At 43.1% G+C, this 22849-nt stretch overlaps 1 protein-coding gene across 2 annotated transcripts in view; it reads right to left on the bottom strand.

The window, feature by feature from the left end:
- Window positions 1-22849, bottom strand: part of LOC145358438 (endoplasmic reticulum mannosyl-oligosaccharide 1,2-alpha-mannosidase-like) — a 59178-nt gene that overhangs the window by 10646 nt on the left and 25683 nt on the right. For both annotated transcript variants that reach the window (XM_080212520.1, XM_080212521.1), the window contains exons 6-11: window positions 22396-22499; window positions 18195-18380; window positions 17384-17532; window positions 13386-13574; window positions 11018-11208; window positions 9872-9992 (exon numbers count right to left, since the gene is read on the bottom strand). In XM_080212520.1, coding sequence (XP_080068646.1) covers window positions 9872-9992; window positions 11018-11208; window positions 13386-13574; window positions 17384-17532; window positions 18195-18380; window positions 22396-22499 — 940 coding nt within the window. The remainder of the gene's footprint in view (window positions 1-9871; window positions 9993-11017; window positions 11209-13385; window positions 13575-17383; window positions 17533-18194; window positions 18381-22395; window positions 22500-22849) is intronic.

Below are 22849 nucleotides of genomic sequence, written 5' to 3'. Positions count from 1 at the left end.
TTTACCAAAGAGACACTGGGGAGAGGGGCGGTGGTTCGTAGATTCAACAAGGCCTATTTCCTTGCAATCAGTGTTAAAAACTGTGAAAAAGGATGTCACATTTGCCATTTATATAAAGCTATCGTTCATCTGAAATTGTGATTGATCTCAGCTTGACAAAGGCATTGTGACCAAAAAATAATAAAGACATAATAAGAACTCCAACATGATCCTTATTTCTACTTTTTACAAATATCTGTCCAGGGATTAGGGACTTCAGTTAGGTGGATAGATTGGAGAAACTGAGGTTCCATAGAGCAGGGAAGGTTGACAAGAGATTTGACTGTAATGTTCAAAATCACAAGTAGCCTTAGAGAAGTGATGGCCTAGTGGTATTATTGCTAGACTATTAATCCAGAAACTCAGCTAATGTTCTGGAGGCCTGGGTTCCAATCCTGCCGTGGCAGATGGTGGAATTTGAACTTAATTTTTTTAAAAATCTGGAATCAAGAATCTAACGATGACCACGTAACCATTGTCGATTATCATAAAAACCAATCTGTCCTTTAGGGAAAGAAATCTGCCATTCTTATCTGGTCTGGCCTATGTGTGACTCCAGACCCACAGCAACGTGGTTGACTCTAACTTCCCTCGGACAACTAGGGATGGGCAATAAATGTCGGCAACCAGCAACGCCCATGTCCCACAAATGAATAAAAAAGAAACACAGTAAATATGGAGAAACTGGTGGTAAGGTTACTGTCCAGAGGGCAACTGGTTACGAGCCCGGGGCAATTGGCTATGTGGCAGAGCATAACTGGTTCTTTTTCCAATGACTATAAATCAATACCGACAGATGATAAATATGTTTTACTTAGCGAGTGGGTTAGGATCTGGAATGCAGTGCCTAAGAACATGATGGAGACAGATTCAATCATCCCTTTCAAAAGGGAGTTGCGGAAGCATCCGAAGGGAAATATTTACAGATCTACGGAACAAGAGCTGGGGAGTGTGACCAGCTGAGTCGCTGTTACAGAAAGCTGGCACAAGCATGATGGTCTGTCTGGCCCCTCCCCTGCCGAGCATTAATTAATTGATTAGAGCTAGCCTCCTCATAATCCTGCTAAAATCTCTCTCTTCCTCTGTTTTTTTTCCCTTCTCCATTCTGAACCTCATCCTCCCCAAACTTGGCCCCATTTCAATTACCTTTCACACTGGGACCCTGCATGATTCGAATGCGACACCTGATCTTGGTGATGCACAATGTCACAGAAATTACGAGCACCATCAATTCATAGATTCAGAAGCTGCCTGTGGTTCTCAATTCCATTAACGCCAGTGTAGAAAAAGTGTTAAGACCCAAATGAAAAATGTGCAACTCCTTACTGGAAAAATCATATCTTGAAAAACTTTTTTAAAGACGTTGCATTATTTGGACAGAAAAAATGGTCTTAAGTTCATCTCAGACTGAGATCAAGTCTCAGGGCGGCATGGTAGCACAGTGGTTAGCACTGCTGCTTCACAGTTCCAGGGTCCTGGGCTCAATTCTCGGCTCAGGTACTGTCTGTGTGGAGTTTGCACATTCTCCTCATGTCTGCGTGGGCTTCCTTCAGGTACTCCGGTTTCCTCCCACAGTCCAAAGATGTGCGGGTTAGGTTGATTGGCTGTGCTAATAAATTGCCCCTAGTGTCCAGGAATGTGTAGGTTAGAGGGATTAGTGGGTATAATATGTAGGGATATGGGGGTAGGGCCTGGGTGGGATTGTGTCTGGTGCAGATTCGATGGGTCGAAGGCCTCTTTTTGCACTGTAGGGTTCTATGATTCTAAGTCTGCCTTCTTCTAAGAAATCACCCAACCTGCATGGTATTTGAGGAAGATCTGTTTGCTTTGAACTTTCCATCATTTTAATTGATGGGAAACAACAAAAAGGCAAAGGTTAGTGACTTACTAGAAATCATATGGTAGAAACAACCTTTAAGTTCTGAACCTGCTGGTTTGGAAGTCAATCTTGTTGGGGAATAAGCTAAGAAAGGAAGGCCACCCTACTGGACCCTCCCTCTTTCTTTGCCCTGCCCCAAAAAAGTAACACTTATTTATTAGTAAGGCTTACACTAACAATGTAATGAAGTTACTGTGAAATTCCCCTGTTGCCACAGTTTGGGTCAATGCACCTAACCAGCACGTCTTTCAAAATGTGGGAGGAAACCAGAGCACGTGCAGGAAACCCATGCAGACACAGGGAGAATGTGCAAACTCCACACAGTCACCTTAGCAGGGAATTGAATCCGAGGTCCCTGGCAGTGTGAAGCAGCTGTGCTAACCACTGTTGTGTGTATGCTTGGTTCTCAATCTGCTGCCAGAGAATCCTCTTCTGAGTGTAACATGTCTGCATTTGGATCTGCAAAGCTGAGACGAGAAGAACTGATCCAGCATATTCTCTATGCTAAAGTCCCGTTGGTGAAAACTTCCGGATATCCATCGGGACCCCTGCCCATTCTCACCTGAGGGAACTCTAGATCGACAGCATCAAGGCCCTTTGAATTTTATCCTTTATTTTATAATGCCTATCTTCTAAAGACCATCTCTGTAGAGAGTGCCTATCTGTTTGTTTGTCTGTGTGGATAGGGGAACTTTTAAAAACAGATAGTTATACTTCCAAAGTAGAATTGTATGTTAACCAATGCTTGCAACTTATTAAAAATGTTTTGTTTTACAATTATTGAAAAAAATCTGATTAAAGATTCTTAGCCAATTTGGTGAGTAAATTGAATTTATAAATTCATAATATGACTTGCATAATCGAGGGGCTAAGTAATCCACACACTCCTGCCACCCCAGTTGTAATACTCATTTATAGCAGAGATTTTTCTAAAAAAAATTGACAATAGTAATTGCTCTGACAGCTGTAACTTACAAAGGCCTTTTTCACTTATTTTAATTGCTAAGCGCTAACTGTCCAAAAATGTTCCTCCCATTTCACAAGCTTCATGACCAAACTAGCTCTCTGAAGGAGCAATTACATTCTGTCATCATCCTGTTGCTCAGTTGTCAAACTGCAGGAATTACTGAAACTAACAGTAAAAGCACATTACAAAACATAAATGAATCTGAGATCTTTATATGTTAATTCTTTGTTAGAATCATCACAATGTATGCTGGATATTAACAAAAACCATATCTGCTCAAAGAAGATTCAAATATTGGCACAAATCAGTAATTATATTTGGTTCTGTAAATGCGTCAACTGAGTGCATATGAGAAACCCGTGAATATGCTTCTATGTTTTTACAGACGTAGCTCTTGGGGCTAAAAGGATCAAAGGATATTGGGGAGGGGGGGGATGAATGAAATCGGGATATTAAATTTGATGATCAACACGTGATCAAAATGAATGGCGGAGCAGGCTGAAGGGCCAAATGGCCTACTCCTGCTTCTAGTTTCTACATTTCTATTCTATTCTACCCTTGAAAGTCATCATTGCACAGAAAGAGGCCATTTGGTCCATGAAGTTCATGCCAGCTCTTGACAAGGCAATCAAGCCAGCCCTATATCCTCACTCTAATCCCAGAATGCTGCAAATTTATGCCTTCAAGTGTTCATCTAAAGTCTTTTTGAAATCATTCTTCATTTCCTTTTCCACTGTCCTCGTAGATGGCCACTTCCAGGTTGTTGCCACTTGCTGTGTTAAAACATTCTTCCTCGCATCCCCCCTGCATCTCTTGCTCAAAACCTTAAGGCTGGGTCCTTCCCTCTACCTTGTGCCATTGCTTAAAGGGAACAAGTTTTCCTTTGGCTACTTTATCTAATTCTTTCATAGTCCTGCATAATCCATCAAATCTCCCTCAGTCTCCTTAGTGACACGGGAACAATCCAGACTTATCTAACTTAAATTCGTAGCTAAAATCCCACATCCCTGGAAACATTTTGGTAAATCTCCTTTGCACCCTCACATCCTTCCTAAAATGTAGTGACCAAATTAGCTACGCCTAAATAGAATTTTTATAAAGAATAGCGTAACTTCCTCGCGCTTGTATTTGGCAAACCTCTATTTATGAAGCTCAAGGCTTGTCATAGTAATAGCAGTTATGTGCAGAAAAAGCCACTGAAAGACATTTAATAAGAGTTTGCTACAATACAAGAACAACTTCTGTTACTGAATGAGGGAAAATGTTTTCTGATCCTAGTACTCCAAACTTTGCAAGCTTAATCAATATTTACTCAACAAATAGTGCAACCGAAACTCACTTAGTGTTCGCAGAAAACAACTCACTCAAATAGCTTGAAGAATAAGAAAGAGTCTTTTATTCTGTCACCATGGTGACCCAAATCCAAAACACACAGGATTCTATTTGAAACTAGCGTTTTAACGCACAGATCACCAGAAAACAAAGAAAAGTACAACATTAGGGCAAATGGATTCAGATTATTTTGTTTATTTCATGGAAAGGCCAGCTTTTATTGCCTATCTATCCATTATTGCCCTCAAGAAGGGATTGCTGAGTCAGAGTCAATCCTGTATTGATTGATTAACTGGTGTAAGGCAGGTAATTAAATTGAACCAAGTGAGATGCAAAGATCTATCTGAAGGACACAGATTCCCTTCAGTGCAGAAGGAGGCCGTTTGGCCCATCCATTCTGCACCAATTCTGTGAAAGAGCCCAGGCTCCCCCCTCATTGTTCTCCAGAGCAGTGTACTGGTGGCTTGAATTGCGATTGTACTTTAATTCTCAATTGTATTGCCGGTTCACGGGGTTTTTGTTAGTTTTCGCTTTCCGTAGCAGGACCTAGGTGCAAGGGCAGTTGGGAAGCGAGCGCGGGAGTACAAAAAGAAGGCTGCAGTAGACAGCGGGCAGTGGAGTGAGGTGGGTGCTGAGTGAGTGCTGCAAGGGCTTTGGCTCACAGGGCTTAGGCGAGAGCAGGCTTGGGCAAGGTGAGTTACTGGTCCAATTTTTCCATTTGTGTCCCTAATTCTAAGGTTGGTCAAATAAATGGCAGGGTCCTTTGGGAGACACGTCAGCTGCGTTGGATGCAATATGTGGGAGTTCCTGGAGACGCAGCATCTCCGGAAAGTCCACTTCTGCACCTAATGTCTGGAGTTGCAGCGTTTGAGGGCCTGGGTTAGGCAATTGGAGCTGGGGCTGGAGGATTTATTTTTAGTCAGGGAGAATGAGGCAATAATGAATAGGAACCACGGTCACGAGGGGTTCCCAGAGCCTAGGAGGGGGGATGGGTGGGTTACAGTTAGGAAGGGGAAAAAGAGGAGGAGTAATGGTGCAAAGGCTACCCCAGAGGTAGTCTCCCAAGATATCAGGGGTAAGGCGACAACTGGGGTGGAAAGGACAAGAGAGGAAGACCAGAATGCCTCAGAGGGAAGGAAGGGGGCTGGATGTGAGATAGTGGTGGGGGACGGGAGGGTTAAAGGAATTAATAGGCGGTTCTGTGAGCAAAAGCGGGACTCCAGGATGGTAGTCTGCCTCCCTGGAGCAGGGGTACAGGATGTGTCGGAGAGGGTAGAAGGAATCTTGAAGGGCCAAGGGACCCAGGCGGATGTAATTATACACATAGGAGAGAAGGACGTAGGAAGGAAAAGTAGAGGGGATACAAGTAGGCAGTTCAGGGAGTTGGGGGCCAGGCTGAAGTGCAGGGCCTCCAGGGTGGCATTCTCTGGGCTGCTGCCAGTGCCCAGTAATAGCAGGGATAAAAATAACGAGATCCTACAGCTGAATGCGTGGCTGAGGGATTGGTGCAGGACAGAGGGTTTTAGTTTTATAGACTATTGGGAAGTCTTTGTGAAGGAAGGGCACTTGTACAAGTGGGATGGGGAACACTTAAATGGGAAGGGTACACATATTTTAGCTGGGAGGTTAGCTGGAGTGTTTCGGCAGGGTTTAAACTAATATGGAGGGGGGGTGGGGAGGAGACAGATAGCTCAGTAGGCACTGGGAGTGGGAGTGAGTTGGGTGACAGGGTAAGTCTAGATGAGAGGAAAATCTCCCAAGAGAAGGAGGATCCGAGTGGGCCTGAGGATCTTCAGTGCAATTGTTTTAATGCGAGGAGTGTGACGGGTAAGACGGATGAACTTAAGGCCTTGATGCGCGCGAGGAATTTAGATGTGGTGGCAGTAACGGAGACGTGGTTAAAGGAAGGGCAGGACTGGCAGCTAAATATTCCTGGGTATAAGTGTTTTAGGCGTGACGGGAGGGTCGAAAAGAGGAGGGGGAGTGGCGCTCTTAGTTAAGGAGCACATCACAGCAGTGCAGAGGGAAGATAACATAGAGGGGTTGGAAATTGAGTCTCTGTGGGCGGAGTTGAGGAATAGGAAGGGAGCCATTACTATGCTAGGGGTGTACTACAGGCCGCCCGACAGCCCGCGGGCAGTGGAAGAGGGTATATGTAGAGACATTTTGGATAAGTGTAGGAAGAACAGGGTTGTTGTAGTGGGAGATTTTAATCTCCCTGGGGTGGATTGGAAAGTGCCTAGAGCAGGAGGCTCGGACGGGGAGGAATTTGTAAGATGTGTATTGGAAGGATCCTTGGAGCAGTATGTAGATAGCCCGACTAGAGAGGGGGCTAAACTGGATTTAGTTCTGGGAAATGAGCTGGGTCAGGTGCTTGAGGTTGCGGTAGGTGAACATGTGGCTAATATTGACCACAACTCCGTCTACTTTAGGATACGAATAGAAAAAGATGAGTGCTGTCCTAAGGGGAGGGTGCTAAATTGGGGGAAGGCTAGATACAGCCGGATTAGGCAGGAGCTTAGGGATACAGACTGGGATAGGCTGTTGGAGGGCAAGTCCACATTCGGCATGTGGGAGTCTTTCAAGGGAAAGGCATGTGCCGGTTAGGAGGAAGGATGGGAAAGGTAGGATTAGAGAGCCATGGATTACTAGAGATATAGAGGACCTGGTTAGGAAGAAATGAGAGGCGTATGTCAGGTCTAAGCAACTAGGAACGGAGAGAGCGTTGGAGGAGTACAGAGACAGTAGGAGGGATCTCAAAAGGGGAGTTAGGAGGGCAAAAAGGGGGCATGAAATGGCTTTGGCAGGTATGATTAAGGTAAATCCAAAGGCGTTTTACTCCTATGTTAGGAGCAAAAGGGTGGCTAGGGGTAAAATCGGTCCTCTCAGGGTCAGACGAGGGGAATTGTGCTTAGAGTCTGAGGGAATGGGGGAGATCCTGAATGAATACTTTGCGTCGGTATTCACGAAGGAGAGGGGCTTGATGTCTGGTACGGTCATCGAGGGAGCTGTAGACCAACTGGAGGATCTATCGATTACGAGGGAGGAAGTGTTAGGGCTTTTAGGTAGTATTAAAACTGATAAATCTCCGGGGCCTGATGGCATTTATCCTAGGCTGCTTAGGGAGGCGAGAGATGAGATTGCTGGGCCTCTGACGCAAATCTTTGTCTCTTCTTTGGACTCAGGTGAGGTCCCAGAGGACTGGAGGATAGTGAACGTGGTACCGTTGTTTAAAAAGGGTAGGAGGGATAACTCGGGTAACTACAGGCCGGTGAGTTTGACGTCAGTGGTAGGTAAGTTGATGGAGAGGTTTCTTAGGGATAGGATGTATGAGCACCTAGAGCGTTGCGATCTGAGTAAGGATACGCAGCATGGCTTTGTAAAGGGGGAAGTCTTGCCTTACGAATCTGGTAGAATTTTTTGAGGAGGTGACAAAAACGGTCGACGAAGGACGAGCTGTTGATGTCGACTATGTGGATTTCAGTAAGGCGTTTGACAAAGTCCCTCATGGTAGGTTGGTAGAAAAGATTAAGGCTCATGGGATACGTGGCCAGGTATCTAGATGGGTTGAGAACTGGCTTGCAAAGAGGAGACAGAGAGTAGTGGAGGGGTCTTTTTCTAGCTGGAAGTCTGTCACTAGTGGTGTGCCACAGGGCTCAGTACTGGAACCTCTTCTCTTTGTAGTGTATATAAATGACTTGGAAAAGGAAGTAAGAGGTGTGATCAGCAAATTTGCTGATGACACCAAGATGGCTGGATTGGCAGGCAGTGAGTAGCAGTGTCTGGCAATACAACGGGATATTGATAAGCTGATATATTGGGCAGATGTATGGCAAATGGAGCTTAATCCAGATAAATGTGAGGTGATGCATTTTGGCCGGAATAATGTAGGGGGGAGTTATATGATAAAGGGTAAGCCCATAAGGAGTATATAATTGCAGCGAGACCTGGGGGTGCAAGTGCACAAGTCTTTGAAGGTAGCAGTACAAGTGGAGAAGGTTGTGAAGAAAGCCTATGGTATGTTAGCCTTTATAGGAAGAGGTATAGAATATAAGAGCTGGAGTCTAATGTTGCAGTTGTATAGAACGTTGGTTAGGCCGCATTCAGAGTACTGCATCCAGTTCTGGTCGCCTTACTACCGGAAGGACGTGGAGACTCTGGAGAGAGTGCAGAGGAGGTTTACCAGGATGTTGCCTGGTATGGAAGGGCTGGGTTATGAGGAAAGACTGAACAAATTGGGGCTGTTTTCCCTTGAAAGACGGCGACTGAGGGGGGATCTAATAGAGGTATATAAGATTATGAAGGGCATCGATAGAGTAAACAGAGGTAAGCTATTTCCTATGTTAGAGACACACAGTACAAGGGGCCATGGGCTCATGGTGAGGGGGGGAGAGGTACAACACAGATATTAGAAGGAGGTTTGTCACACAGAGGGTAGTGGGAGTATGGAATGCTCTGCCAAGTAAGATGGTGGAGGAAAGCACGCTAGAGTTGTTTAACAGTAACTTAGGCACATGAGTGGGTTGGAGATGGGTGGATATAGGAGATTGTTTTAACTAAGGTTCATTAGCATTGGGGCGTCCCTGGTAAGGTAAATGGATATGGTATGATAATAATGTTTTATCTCTTTTAATTCACAGGTTTTAAGTCGGTCTGCCTTGTTGTCCAACGAGGGGCATACACGTGATGGGTTGTGCTTGGGCTGCTCTTGATTGTTCGAGATTGGCCTAGTGCTTCATGTCGTTAGTGTGTGCTTAAATTGGACCAGATGCTGGGCAACACGACAGCTCAGTGACTATCACTGTTTGCTGGATTTGGGCCAGTGTCTGTGGGAGTTTGCACATTCTCCCCGTGCTTGCGTGGGTTTTCTCTGGGTACTGCGGTTTCCTCCCACACCCCAAAGATGTGCTATTAGGCTGATTGGAAGTAATAAATTGTCCCTAAATTAGTTTCCCTCAATATGGATTGCCATAAAACAATAGATAAGGGTCATGGGTGGAGGGGGGGGACTGGTAATGTTAAAATGGCGGCGAGGGCTCGTTGGTCCGAAGGGCCTGTTTCCTGGGCTGTTTTTGTTCTTTTTGTAACCCCGCCCACTTAATCTACACATTTTTGGACATTAAAGGGCAACTTAGCACATCCAATCTATCTAACTCACACATCTTTGGACTGTGGGAGGTAACCAGAGGAAACCCACACAGACATGGGGAGAATGTGCAGACTCCAAACAGACAGTCACCCAAGGCCAGATTCAAACTTGGGATCCTGGCACTGTAAGGCTGTAGCACTAATCACTGGGCCACCTGTTTCAAAACAAATGGCATCACGAAGCACTCCACTCAAACAGACGGTTATTCTATATAAATCTGGCTCATTTGTTTTATGGACCCATTCAAGACAGTATAATTGCAGCTACCTAGTCTTGGAATAAACGGTTGTTGATATTCTTCCTCAGCACAGGAATGCTTATTAAATATATGGTGGAAAATGCCTGGTATAAAAATAATCTAAAAGTCATCTGGGTTCAATTATTAATTCAGTCCCACAGTGAAGTCCTCCATCGCAAGCAGCTTTACAATGCAGTGAATGGCAAATCACTAGTCGGTTTCATTAACTATTGATTCATCCAGTAATGGACATCATATTCTACTTACCATCTTTGGACTGAATTGATTGTGGGACAATTCACCTACAAAGGTCAGTTTCTTTGGTTCTGACTTCCGAATCAAGTTCTTCTTGACCCCTTCTATGGCCTCCAGGTAATCATCTAATAAGCTGACAATTAAACACAATAATGCAAATCAGCACAAACCTCTAGTATGTACCATCCTGGCATTAATAGAAAAATGGATTAAAAACAGAAATTGGTATAACATTCAGCACTATAACGAAAAACTGTTTCACCATATATAATCTTCCTAGTTCAGTAGCTGTTTAGATGGTACCGCTGACCAAGGCTTTCAGTGTCCACCCAGCATGGTCACAGATTTTAAAATGGTAAAAACATTTAGGATGAAGCTGGGTACGCAGTGAGAAATTGCCATCAAAATAAATTGTAACATTGCATACCTAGTAATAATTTTTGCAAAAATAAAAATCATTGAATGTTAATCAGCTACTTAAGACAACAAAATTGTTCAGTAGCATTTCTAAAATTAACAAGGGAATCATTGAAACTCTTAAAGGCCAGTAACACTGCATTACTTGAGAAGTTATTGTAACTTTCAATCAGTACAATCTGCAAAGTATAACACAAGTGAAGTTAGCCCGGCCAAATTCTTGCAGGACAAATGACAGCATGTTTTTAAGTGTATTTAAGCATATTTATTTGCATCACAAGTAGGCTTACATTAACACTGCAATGAAGCTATTGTGAAAATCCTCGAGTCACCACACTCAAGCGCCTGTGTAGGTACATTGAGGGAGAATTCAGCATGGCCAATGTACCTAACCAACATACCTTTCAGACTGTGGGAGGAAACCAGAGCTCCCAGAGGAATCCCACACAGACACGGTGAGAAAGTGCAGATTCCGCACAGTCACGCAAGCCAGGAATTGAACCCAAGTCCTTGGCACTGTGAGGTAGCAGTGCTAATCATTGTTGAACAACAACGTCAAACTGCTTCTGCTTGATACCAGCTACAGGCCTACCTGGTACAAAAACAAAAGTTGCCACTTCTACAGATTTATTTTTAATCATTTATTGCTAGGATTTCAATAGATTAAAGAAAATGAAGGACTTGAAAAATGACTGATAAAAACCACACTGGTTGGAGAAATTTGAATCATGTATCACTTACTCTGTTTCTTTCCTTCCTCCCTGGATCCACTGTTTAAGCAGATACTCATAGTAGCTGTCAGCCCTGGCACCAAGTGTATAAACACCAAGATGACTAAACTGTCCAGTGTTAGTGTTTATAAACATTGGAACTAATCCATCCCTTTTCCCACCAAGTGTGTGAATATGTTTCATCACTTCATTTACTGCTGCCTGTTTGGAAGAAAGAAAAGTCACAGATTATTCATTTGAGAATTAACACAAAGACTTGCATTGATATCGTTTCTTTCCCGGCCAGAGGATATCTTAAGATGCCATTAAGTGCTTTTGAAGTGTAGTCACTGACAGAACATAGGGAATATAACAGCCAATGGATTTAGTGAACATTCACAAACAGCACTGTGATTAGGACCAGATAATTCTCCAACCAGAGAGAATCCAACTACCTTCCCCTGTCACTCAATGGAATTCCCATCACTGAATCCTCCTGTTATCAACATACCTCAATCTTGCACATTGCTTCTTTTCAGATGGCATTCCAATTCCCTTCTGAATACCTCGATCAAACCTGCCTCCACCACCCCCTCAGGATGTTTGTTCCAGATTCCAACTACCTTCTGGGTGAGAAAAACTTTTGCTCACATCACTTCTACCCTTTTTGCCAATTATTTTGGATCAGTGCCCTCTAAGTTCTTGATGCTTGAATGAGAATATTTTCCCACTATTTACTGTGTCCATGCCCCTGAGGAATAACTCTATTAAGTCTCCTCTCAGACTATCCATGCTTTTCTAAATTGTTGGCTTTTCTTTTTGTTTGGTGCTCTCTAACGAGACTTGTATGTATTCATTCCGTCTTGAAAGCACTTGGTCTCTTTCTCCTCCCTAATCACTTTAAGCATAGATACTGAATGTATCCATGAAGAGAGAAACACAGTTAGCGTTTCAAGTCCCTTGTACAGATAACAGTGTTTCTCTCTCCACAGATGCTGCCAGACCTACCGAGTTTCTGTTTTTATTTCAGATTTCCAGCATCTGCAGTATTTTGCTTTTAGATGCTGACAATAATTTATGGTCAGTGCAGGCTTGGAGGGCCAAAGGGCCTGTTCTTGTGCTGTAACCCTTTTTGTTCTTATTTGTTGGCTTTAATTAACATGAAGTTTGAACCAATTGTGATTCACTTCAGACATGTATGAAGGGTGAAATGGAATGGTAATGGACTGGTTCAGCAGTGACTAGCTGCTTCTTTGGTTATTTTTGCCAGCAGCGTCCTCCAGACACCACTATCTCATTCTAGATCCCCCTAACGTCCAACTGGCTTTGACTTCCCAAGGCAAGAATTGGCCCTTTATAACCATTTCCAGATTGACAATGGCCTCTGCAGCTACCCAGCATCACTGGGGTCTCCAAGCCTTCCAGGCTGCAGCTGTGGTGCACTGCCTCACATTGTCAAGGAGTGTCTGCACAGCAGGATTAATGAACTCAATCTTGCCACTGACAGGGCTTTTGTTTGACTGTGTAACTATGCACTGCTAAATAAATCAATAAATAATGGACTGGTACAGCTGAGACATCGGTTCCTTTTTGCTCCACAGATCTTGATTTAAAGCAGTGAACCAGAGCTACAGAACAATTTACCATTCACTGAAAATAACCCATCAAAATATGCCTAACCCCACCTTTCCGCGAGTGCATGTGGAAGTTAGTGAATGTGTTCGAGCAGTCTAGAATGTTATTGAAGTGTAGAGAGCACTAAACTTTGTTCACATTAAAATAAAGAAGTATTTTTTAAAAATGCAACAATTATAGCCCAGAACTGAAAACATAGGTACGAAACAGGGAAGTTTTAAAAACCTGCAGGATAGTTAGCACTGCTGCCTCACAACGCCAGGGACCTGGGTTCAATTCCGGCCTTGGGTGGCTGTCTGTGTGGAGTTTGCACATTCTCCCCGTGTCGCCTCCAGGTACTCCGGTTTCCTCCCACAGCCCAAAGACGTATGGGTTAGGTTGATTCATGCTAACTTCCCCCTCAGTGTCAGGGGAAGTAGAAGGGTAAATACATGGGATTAGTGTTGGTATAGGCTGAATGGACTGAATGGCCTCCTTCTGCACTGTGGAGATTTTTATGATTCTACAGTAGCTTTTCTACTTTTTTATCCGATTAACTCATCGGAATAAGGTTGCTATTAAGGTGTATGGAGCACTGTTCAAAACATATAAATCCACTAGAAGTCTCAGTATTGACAGAAAATTAGAGACCAAAAATAATGAAGTAGGCCAGCCTTATGCTAAATTGTAGATCTTCTCAGTTCAGCATTCAAAAATAGTGCTTAAACTTCTAAGGATTAACTTTAAGTCATGCTAAACCAGCAGAGATTCACAATCTACCGTACCTGGTACTTCTCTTCTTTAGTCAAGCGGCTGAGTTCTCGAAACTCCAGCTGAATGCTGGTCACTTCTGCGACAGTGCTGTCAGAGGTCCAACGTGGAGGATGTGCAGTTCCGCGACCGATATTTACATCAGAATATGGTATTTTGGATGGAGTGTTGAAAGCTGGCATAAGACGACTCCCCAACTCGCTCTAGAGTCACAGGAAATAAAAATATTTAATTCAAAAACAACTTCTCAACATTACTGGCGAGCGAAATCACAAAAGAGGAGTGCAGAGTTTACAGAGGATCAAGCAAATCTATGACTAGATTTTATATGAACTAAAATATCAATCAGCTCAATATAACCGAGTGATTGACTTGGTCAGATTGAAAACAATCTGGAAAGGGACACAGGACAAAGTAAAACAGACAGAGCAATTAAGGTCATAACAACAGAGGAATTTATCCCCTGGTGTAAATACCTTCTTTCCTTATTTTTTTTAAACGTGCAATGTAAAAAGAGAATTAAAGAGTATAAACTTGCAGGGTGAACGAGAAAGAGCATGGAGAGAATTAATTGGATAGCTGTTTCAAAGTGTCAACACAAGCATGTTGGCCAAATAACCATTGTGAAAAAACACACTAGGCAGATATAGCAGGAATACTTTACTGGCACTTTCACCCTAGGTTCATATGACGCCCCCGCCCGAGGCTGATGGAGAATGCCATTCTCCAAGCCTCGTCTGCCCCTGGTTCTGAGGCTGGTAAAATTCCAGCCAGCAAGTAACAAAGCCAAACCTAACCAGAACCCAATCAATGTAGATAAAATATAGCAGTAAGCAGCACAAAGGAGGAACAAACATAAAAATGCTGTTGATAAACTGGGCATTAAACTCTTTCCCTACACCATCACACTGAACTTTTTCGAGAAGTTTGAGTCAAATTTGGTTGAAACTATGCCACTATACTGTAAGTTTTTAAAACAAGATTTGTTTCTTTAATGTTGAAACAAATATGCTTCTCTCTCAATCTTACAAGGTCGTGAGCTGCAGAGTATTTGTGTGAATGACGGCAAATAGCAAAGAAAATCAGAAGGCGGATACCACAGAAAACAGGAAATCATATCTGACTTAAAATATTCAAAAGTGAACTTGCTCCAACTTCACTGGCTGCTAGATGGCAGCAGAGGCAACGTTGGAGCAATTTCAGCAGAAAAGTTTTAAATCTGAATCTCAAGGACTGACAATGGGAGCAGACTCAACCACAATAGTGTACTGTGGCAATAAAAAACAGATGGGCATTTTCACCAACTCTTGAGGTAACGTGGATGAATTCACCGAGGTGAATAATGATCCTACGGCACATAATTGCCAACAGAATAGTGCTTCATGACAAATACCCTAATTATGAAGTACAAAACTAAGTTGACGAAAACTGAAATGAGCATCCGATAGGGTTAGGGTTCATGTTGGTTGCAATAGCAACAAAGATGGACCTCTGATGAATTAACTCAAGCGGACCTTTGGAACTACAACGAAACTTGGTGAGATTTGCTGAAACAAGTCAAGTATTGTTGAAACTAAAAGATATTAGCCGATGTGATCATTGTAATTCAGCACAAAGAAACCATTGCTTCCAAATCAAATTGCTTCTCAGCTACAGGAGAATTACACGATGGGAAAATCAGTGACCATTTCAACTCATTTCAACTTAGGGTGGCATGGTGGCACAGTGGTTAGCACTGCTGTCTCACAACTCCAAAATCTCTAAGAAGATCACGCATACGACACCGCAAACTGTTGGCCTCACAATGCCAGAGACCCAGGTTCAATTCCCGGCTTGGGTCACTATCTGTGTGGAGTTTGCACATTCTTCCCTTGTTTGCATGGGTTTCCCCCAGGTTCTCTGGTTTTCTCCCACGGTCCAAAGATGTGCACGTTAGGTTGATTGGCCATGCTAAATTGACACTAGTGTCAGGGGATTGGTAGGGTAAATATGTAGGGTTGCGGGAGTACAGCCTGGGTGGGATTGTTGTCGCTGCAGACTCGATGGGTCAAATGGTCTTCTTCTGCACTGTAAGGGTTCTATGATTCTTAAAAGATAATGTTATACTGTAATGATCAGGATGTTTTCTCTCTCGTCCCTTCAGAAAGACGTACATTCTTGCTGGAATATTAATTCCGGTCCCTCAGCAACCTTTTGTCACCTTGTCCAAATGTGTAATACTCACACGTGAACCTAGAGACAAGGTCAAAAAGTAATCTCACCAAGGAAGCTGTCCTGCAAAGCTCAATACTCTTTACATCCGATGGAACCAAAAAAGCTTAAAGCCCAGATGGAGGTTACTTGGTCCATATTCCCTTTGCGGGTTCTTTACGGAAGCTCCCTAAGTTAATTCCACTTCCCAACTCTTTCCTCTGCTTCAAATATTTGGCCAACTTTCCCAATGGCAGAACATTCCGTGCAAAGATACTTCAAATTCTCTCTGATCCTCTCAGTTTCTAATTGATGTTGATTATTCCCTCAATACCGATTCCCAACCAGGGAAAGTAACCCTTCCCCGACCATTCCTTCATAATAATAAAGACATTCTCAGTTTTTTGGCTCCGATAGAAATAGACCCAGTTTCCAGAATTTTAGTGCCTCGCTCGCCCGAGGCTTGTAAGATCCTGCCTGAGGCCAACAGAGAATGCCACGCTGCGAGTCTTGGGACAGATGAGGCAGTAAAATTCTGGCCAGTATTTCAAGACCCCAAGAGTTCTCATCCTGACATCAAGACAAAAGTGTATTTTTCAGCAGACACTGGTATGCAACGAACGCTGGCTAGTTCTACCCAACCTCATCCAACTCACCAAAACACTTCAACAGTGACATTCAAGAAAATTAACTAACTCAGTAAAAAATGAAACTCAACGCTGGATCCTTCAGGTCAAATGGTTCAGTACAACACAAGTTACCAGGGAATCAGAAAAACTCACAGGTTCCACTTTATTGACACTAGTGTCAGGGGATTGACAGGGTAACTGTGTAGGGTGCAGTAGAGCCTGGGTGGGATTGTTGTCGGTGCAGACTCAATGGACAGAATGGCCTTCTTACTGTCAAGAATCATAGACATTTTCATGATTTTCAAAACACATGGCTGTTATTCTTTAAATAATCACAGAATTGTCGCAGGAGGGGGCCTTTTGGCCCATTACGTCAGTGCTGGATCTCCAAATGGCATTAAGTGAACTGTTCATTCTCTTACTTTCTTCCTGTAACCCTGCACACAGTTCTTTTCTAAATAACAGTAAAGTTAAGAACTAAGACGCTGAATGCTGCGCTAATTTCGCACACACACAACCTTTGCTTAGAAGCAGAGCACACACCCGGTTGGCTAGCAATACGGCACAGGGCCTGTGTAAATTACATGCCCACCTGATGGTCAACATTGAAGGTCAATCCTCCGGTAAACGTCAGGCTCTTCAACAGGCAAGTCACTGAAGCCATTTTCACCACACTATACTGAACTGCAGGATGCTGGGAGGCTGAGGCTGAGGCTGAGAGGCTGAGGCTGGGAGGCTGAGGCTGGGAGGCTGAGGCTGGGAGGCTGAGGCTGGGAGGCTGAGGCTGGGAGGCTGAGGCTGGGAGGCTGAGGCTGGGAGGCTGAGGCGGAGGCTGGGAGGCTGAGAGGCTGGGAGGCGGGGAGGCTGGGAGGCTGAGAGGCTGGGAGGCTGGGAGGCGGGGAGGCTGGGAGGCGGAGGCTGGGAGGCGGAGGCTGGGAGGCGGGGAGGCGGGGAGGCTGGGAGGCTGGGAGGCGGGGAGGCTGGGAGGCTGGGAGGCTGGGAGGCGGGGAGGCTGGGAGGCATTGTCATAACTCTGCAGCTTTAACACAGTAACCATTACAAATAGTCAGGAAAGTAAGGAGATCAGAGCAGCACTTGTCCAGACTATTGCTATTTTGTATCTGCAGTTTCTTTAACATCAGCCATGAAATATTTTCGAATGAGTGCAATGACAGTGAAAGACAAATTCTTACTGCTTTTTGGAGGAAGACCTGGTCTCCAGTCAGATTGTACACACTAAGCAATCCACCGAGAATGCGAATTGTGGTCTCGAACAAATTCACATCCACTTTTTTACCAAGATTCAGCTCGTCAACGACCCATTTCTTGGCTTCCTCAAATTCTAAAATTACAAAATAATAAGTTTGTTATGTACACTTTTACTCTCTGAGGAACAATTTAAAGAGAATTTAGAAATAACAAATTTAATAACTTGATATCACTTTCAATTTAACATGTTTTTTTAAAATTGTCAGATGTTTTCTCTTTGACCTAAAGCACAAATGCAATCAATTAAAAGACTACTTTCATTCTGAAATGAAGCATGTCAGTGCTGAGGAAAAGCAATAACTAAAAAGGGATAAGAGGATATGGGGAACAGATGGGGAGGTGGATTTGAGCTCGGAGATCAGCCATGATCTGATTGAATGGCAGAGCAAGCTCGAAGGGCTTCTGCTCCTAATTCCTATGAACATTTGGCAGATGCATCATCAAATGGTCCAAGGTCTGCAGGTGTATAACAGGCAGGTGATAAAATAAATTGCTTTACAGTGCCTCATCACTGTAGTTAACCCTCAGTCTAAGAAGAATTTTTTGAAATGTGAGAACAGTACAAACCTTGAGAACTCCATTTTCTAAACACAGAAAGCACAAGTACAATGCAACAATGAAGAAGCCCTGCTTATAAATGTGAAAGATCTTGATTTCCTTAACTTTTCAAAGCTTATTGCAACAAGATCAATGGGAAAACCGTGACTTTTTTGTTGCACAGTTCAATGAAGTCACCTTCTTGCTGTCCCAGAATCCACATTGTGTCCAAGGCATCGACCAGGGTCAGTCCTAAGCCAAACCATTCACTGTATGTCTTAGAGATGGGCTTCAGTTCATCGTGACCCCAGGCATACTGTTTGTATCCCTTCCACGCATGCTGGAATGCTTCTATCACTGCGATCTGTCGGTCATTCAGCACTCCTGTAAGAAAACAGAACTAACTTCAAGGAACCGCTGCAGTTATTATGATTTCTGATGATCATTCTTGAAGAAGCATTGTTTTCAAAATGGCCCAAAACTCTCCCATCTGATCCCTGTCTATTTTGTCCCTTTTGCTCCCCATCTCAACTGGTCCTTGTTAAGGTCGGCTTCAACTTGTGCTGGCAATTTTCCAAGTTTGAAGGTAAGCAGACTTTTTAGATAACATTCAGTCCTGTTCCTCCCCTGGTGATACACACAAACTCTGCCTAGCTGCAGTAACTGAGTGATAATTAGAGTTTATTTAAATAGCACCCTTTACAACCTCAGGGCATCTCAAAACACTTGACAGGCGATTATATACGTCTGAAGTGCAGTCCGATGTAAAAGTATCAGTGAAATAGCCAATTGCACAAGGCAGAATATTTAGTGGACATAAATTTATCACAAAAGTCACATAGAAAGAATCATTAGGTACTGTGAGTACTTCTTGAATTGTACTGGAATAACAAAGAATAAAGTCAAAAAATTCCTGGAAGTTTAGTAGATTTAAACTCTCAACATGTCCAAACAAGCAGCAAATAAGCCAACAGAATGTTGAACAAGAAGTCAGCCCTGGCTTAGTGGATTGCATTCCTGTACAAATCAGATAGGTTAAAGTACCATTTCAGAAATCTAAGCATTTTATTGAGTGCAGTACCAAGGGAGTGCTGAACTGTCGAAGGCATGTTTTCTTAGTAGAGATATGTAAAGTTAAATAACTGTCCTTTTGGGTGATGCAAAGCTTTCGTGGAAAAGAGCTGTAAAGTCCTGGTCAAAATTTATCCCGCAACCAAAACCGCTAGAAGCATGATTTGGTCTTAAAATTTTTGGTGGGATCGTACTGAACTCAAATAAGCTGCCGTGTTTCCCTACCTTAAAACAGTAACCACACTTCAAAAAGTAGTTCATTGGCTGTAAAACACCTGGTCGTGAAAGATGCTATATAAATGGAAGTCCTCTCCTTGAATAGAGAAAACAGCAGAATACACATCAAGTGGTTACCAAACTGTAGTGCTCTGATCAGACCATACTCCATTCAGCTCGAATTACTGAGATATGGGGGAAGAGAAATCTTAAAATATTGAAAAGTGGAGCGATATATACTGATCCCTGGTGGCAAAGATGAAAGAATGACGATACTTCCCAGGCACCGAATGAATGTAAGAGAATGGAAAAGGGAATTGGAGAACATTCGTTGGTTAAATGGACGTAGAATCATAGAATCCCTACAGTATGGGTGGCCATTCGGCCCATCAAGCTTGCACCGACAATAATCCCACCCCATTCCCGTAACCCCACATATTTACCCTGCTAATCCCCCCGAAACTATAGTCAATTTTGCACGGCCGATCCAGCTAACACACACATTTTTGGACTGCAGGGGAAAACCAGAACATTCCCGGAGGAAACCAATGCAGACATGCGGAGAACACGCAAACTCCACACAATGACCAGAGCCAGGAATTGAACCCAGTCCCGAGCACTGTGAGGCAGCAGTGCTACCACTGTGCCACCAACATAAACTAGTGAAATATAAATTTAGGACTGATGCCTTACACAGACTGACCAACACGCAAAATAGGCATCCAGGAAGTTACCACGTGCAAAAATCCTAGTATCTTTTAAGAAGTGACTGAACATTGAAATGATATGCTTTAAAGGGGTTGTGCTTTCTTGGAAGCCTGCAGATTTGAATAGCACTTTCTCTGATTTTGGGTAGACAATGGACAGAATCCTATTAAACATCCCACATCAATTGCTGTCTTGTAATGCCCTTTGTTCCTTTCCTGGACATCTGCTGTTTGATCTACCCCAGCTCTTCACAACCTTGGTTGCTGCTAGCATGGCTTCATGCGTTGTACAATTAAAGTGGTGCACGGTGCAACATTTTAAAGCTACTGTACGATTAAGTGGTGTGGTAAACATAACACTATAGGTGACAGGTAACAAGAAACCCATTTTTGGAAACTCAAAAGAGTAATTAAAAATGTGTTTGAGATTTTATAACAGAGCTCCTTAAAATCTGTAAAATGCGGAATCTGTAAAGAGTAATTAAGTTAAACATTGAGCTAAAAAGCACTTGCAATCAGCAACACTACTTACAAAATGCACTGTGAACTCATTGGCTCATTTCAGAACCGGCAAGGTGGCCAATTTTGCTTTAAAGATATTTCACCTCAGTGCTATGAAGTTATCTGGCAACTTCCTCACCCCGTCACTGAGGCAACAAGCACACTCATTCACCTCCATCTCACTTCCTTTTCTTTCCCATTTTATTTCTAACCTTCCTTCTCTCCCTGCCTTTTATCCTATCCTTTTGCTTCCCTCCTTCTCCCCCAAGGACAGCTGATTTGCTCCTTTCACCTGACCATTCCTCCCACTCTTACCTTCCAACTCTTTCCCACTTTGCTACTGCTTCCCATCACTCCCCAATCATCCCATGTCCAGTTAACCTTTCCTATGCTCAACCCTGTCCTCAACCTTTTACAGCAAGAAGTCTCACAACACAGGTTAAAGTCTAACAGGTTTATTTGGTGGTCACAAGCTTTCAGAGCATTGCTCTTTCATTAGGTGAGTGGACAGGTAGGTTTCACAAACACCGCACATATAGATAAAGACACAATTGCAAGATAATGGTTGGAATGAGAGTCTTTATAGGTAATCAAGTCTTTACAGATACAGACAGTGCGAGTGGAGACAGGGATAATCACAAACCTTTAGCACCCCATCTCCCTCTACCTCACGCCTCGTTCACTTTCTCCGTGTCCTTTGTGGTTTCCTCCTCCTCCAAAATTACATTTAGTCCCTAATTCCCATCCCATCCTCCCCATCATCTCTTCCTCTCATTGCTTGCTTGAATTAATTTCCTGTCTTCTAACTTTGCTCGACCTGCAAAATTCCTCTGGACTTGACTACCTACGTGCAGCGCCATAGAAAACCAACCAGACCTCAAGAAACAAAAACAAGCTTTGGCCATAGAGTGGATGTTAACGAGTGCATGGAAGACTGCTATCTGTTAAGGCTGAAAGTACATGCTGCTTTTGGAGAACAGCAGTGAATGCAATGGATTTGCAGATGAACATCAAGGGAATTAGCTTTTCCAAGTAGCCAGTGACGTTGTGGGACTACAGCTGCAAGGGGGTCAGGTAGCTAACTTTCAGTAATGCAACTGGTGAAATCCGGTGCCGTCAAATTAATAATGGTCAAATTAGCAATCAGATAATTACCTACCTAGTGCTGTGTTGTCTGGACATGGATGACACAGCAGGAAAGGACTATCTACCGGAGGTGGTATGAGCACAGTCCACTTGATACACAACAGCTAGAGAGGAAAATCAAGTGCTGATTTTCTAGAAAATGAGATGACAAAAGAGCATAGAAATACTAAAAATACCAGTTAGTTTAACCAAGGCAAATCACCAGCAGATCTGTGATATTACCTGCAGCTCTGGTGTTGTAAGGGTGAGGGTGATAGGGATACATGAGTAGTGAACATCTCCACTGAGGGGAATCGGAAAGACAGCAGCTCAGAATAAAGTTGTCGATTTGTTCCAAGGAAACAAGTGTCCTCCTTATCCGCAGTTATCCAATAAGAAACAAAAACACATGCCTCTCCGCAGAATACATCTTTGAAATCTCCTTAACAGTCAGTCTCCCAAGATTAATCATTCAGATGAACTAATAGTCATTAGCTGGTGAATATTTCAGTGGTGAGACACTTTTGTCAATTCAACTAACCTCCAAAGTTATCCAGGAGGTTCAGAAACTATTCAATTTGAAATCTACTCAGCAGAAAATATATCGGAGTAGACACAATCAATGATGACTAACCAAAGCTTAGAACGTAGCTCTATCCTTCAGAATGACCCACCTGTCCTCAAATCCTCAGTTGCTTCTTGCTGCTCTTTAATTTGTTATTATTAAAATGAAAAGCATTGACTGCCAGTACAAAAACACCTTATAAATGGCATGTTACCTGGTTCTTTGGGGTTTGTATTTTCATTAGGCACTGGCTCCTCTTTTTTTGCATCAGGTAAAGATGGAGTAACCTGTACAGCTTCAATCTTCATTCCACGCCAACTGCAAGTAAAGAAATGATAGTTATGGATAGAATGCTTCACGCGAGAGTGAAGAGATCAAGGCTGATCTGCAAGAGATCAAAGTTGGACTCAACGGGTGGAATGAACAGGGAACACTGGGAACTAATGTCAGAAGCAATGTTAGTGTTGCAGAGGGAGCAGAATGGTGGGCAGTTAAGTGAAATTTGTTAGTTTCTTCACTTAGTTGGTTTTCACTGTTGATTATTCAATCAGTGGTAAGTTTCATTGTGTTTTAGATTGTTAAAGTACCAGTGGTCCAATCGATGCCTGTACTTGACCATTTTATTACCTCAATATTTTCCAGGTCAGTTTTAAAGTTTATTTATTAGT

This window comes from Carcharhinus amblyrhynchos, chromosome 25 (genome assembly GCF_965287045.1).
Source record: "Carcharhinus amblyrhynchos chromosome 25, sCarAmb.v2.hapA, whole genome shotgun sequence".
NCBI lineage: Eukaryota > Metazoa > Chordata > Chondrichthyes > Carcharhiniformes > Carcharhinidae > Carcharhinus > Carcharhinus amblyrhynchos.
This window is presented reverse-complemented; position numbering and strand designations above follow the sequence as displayed.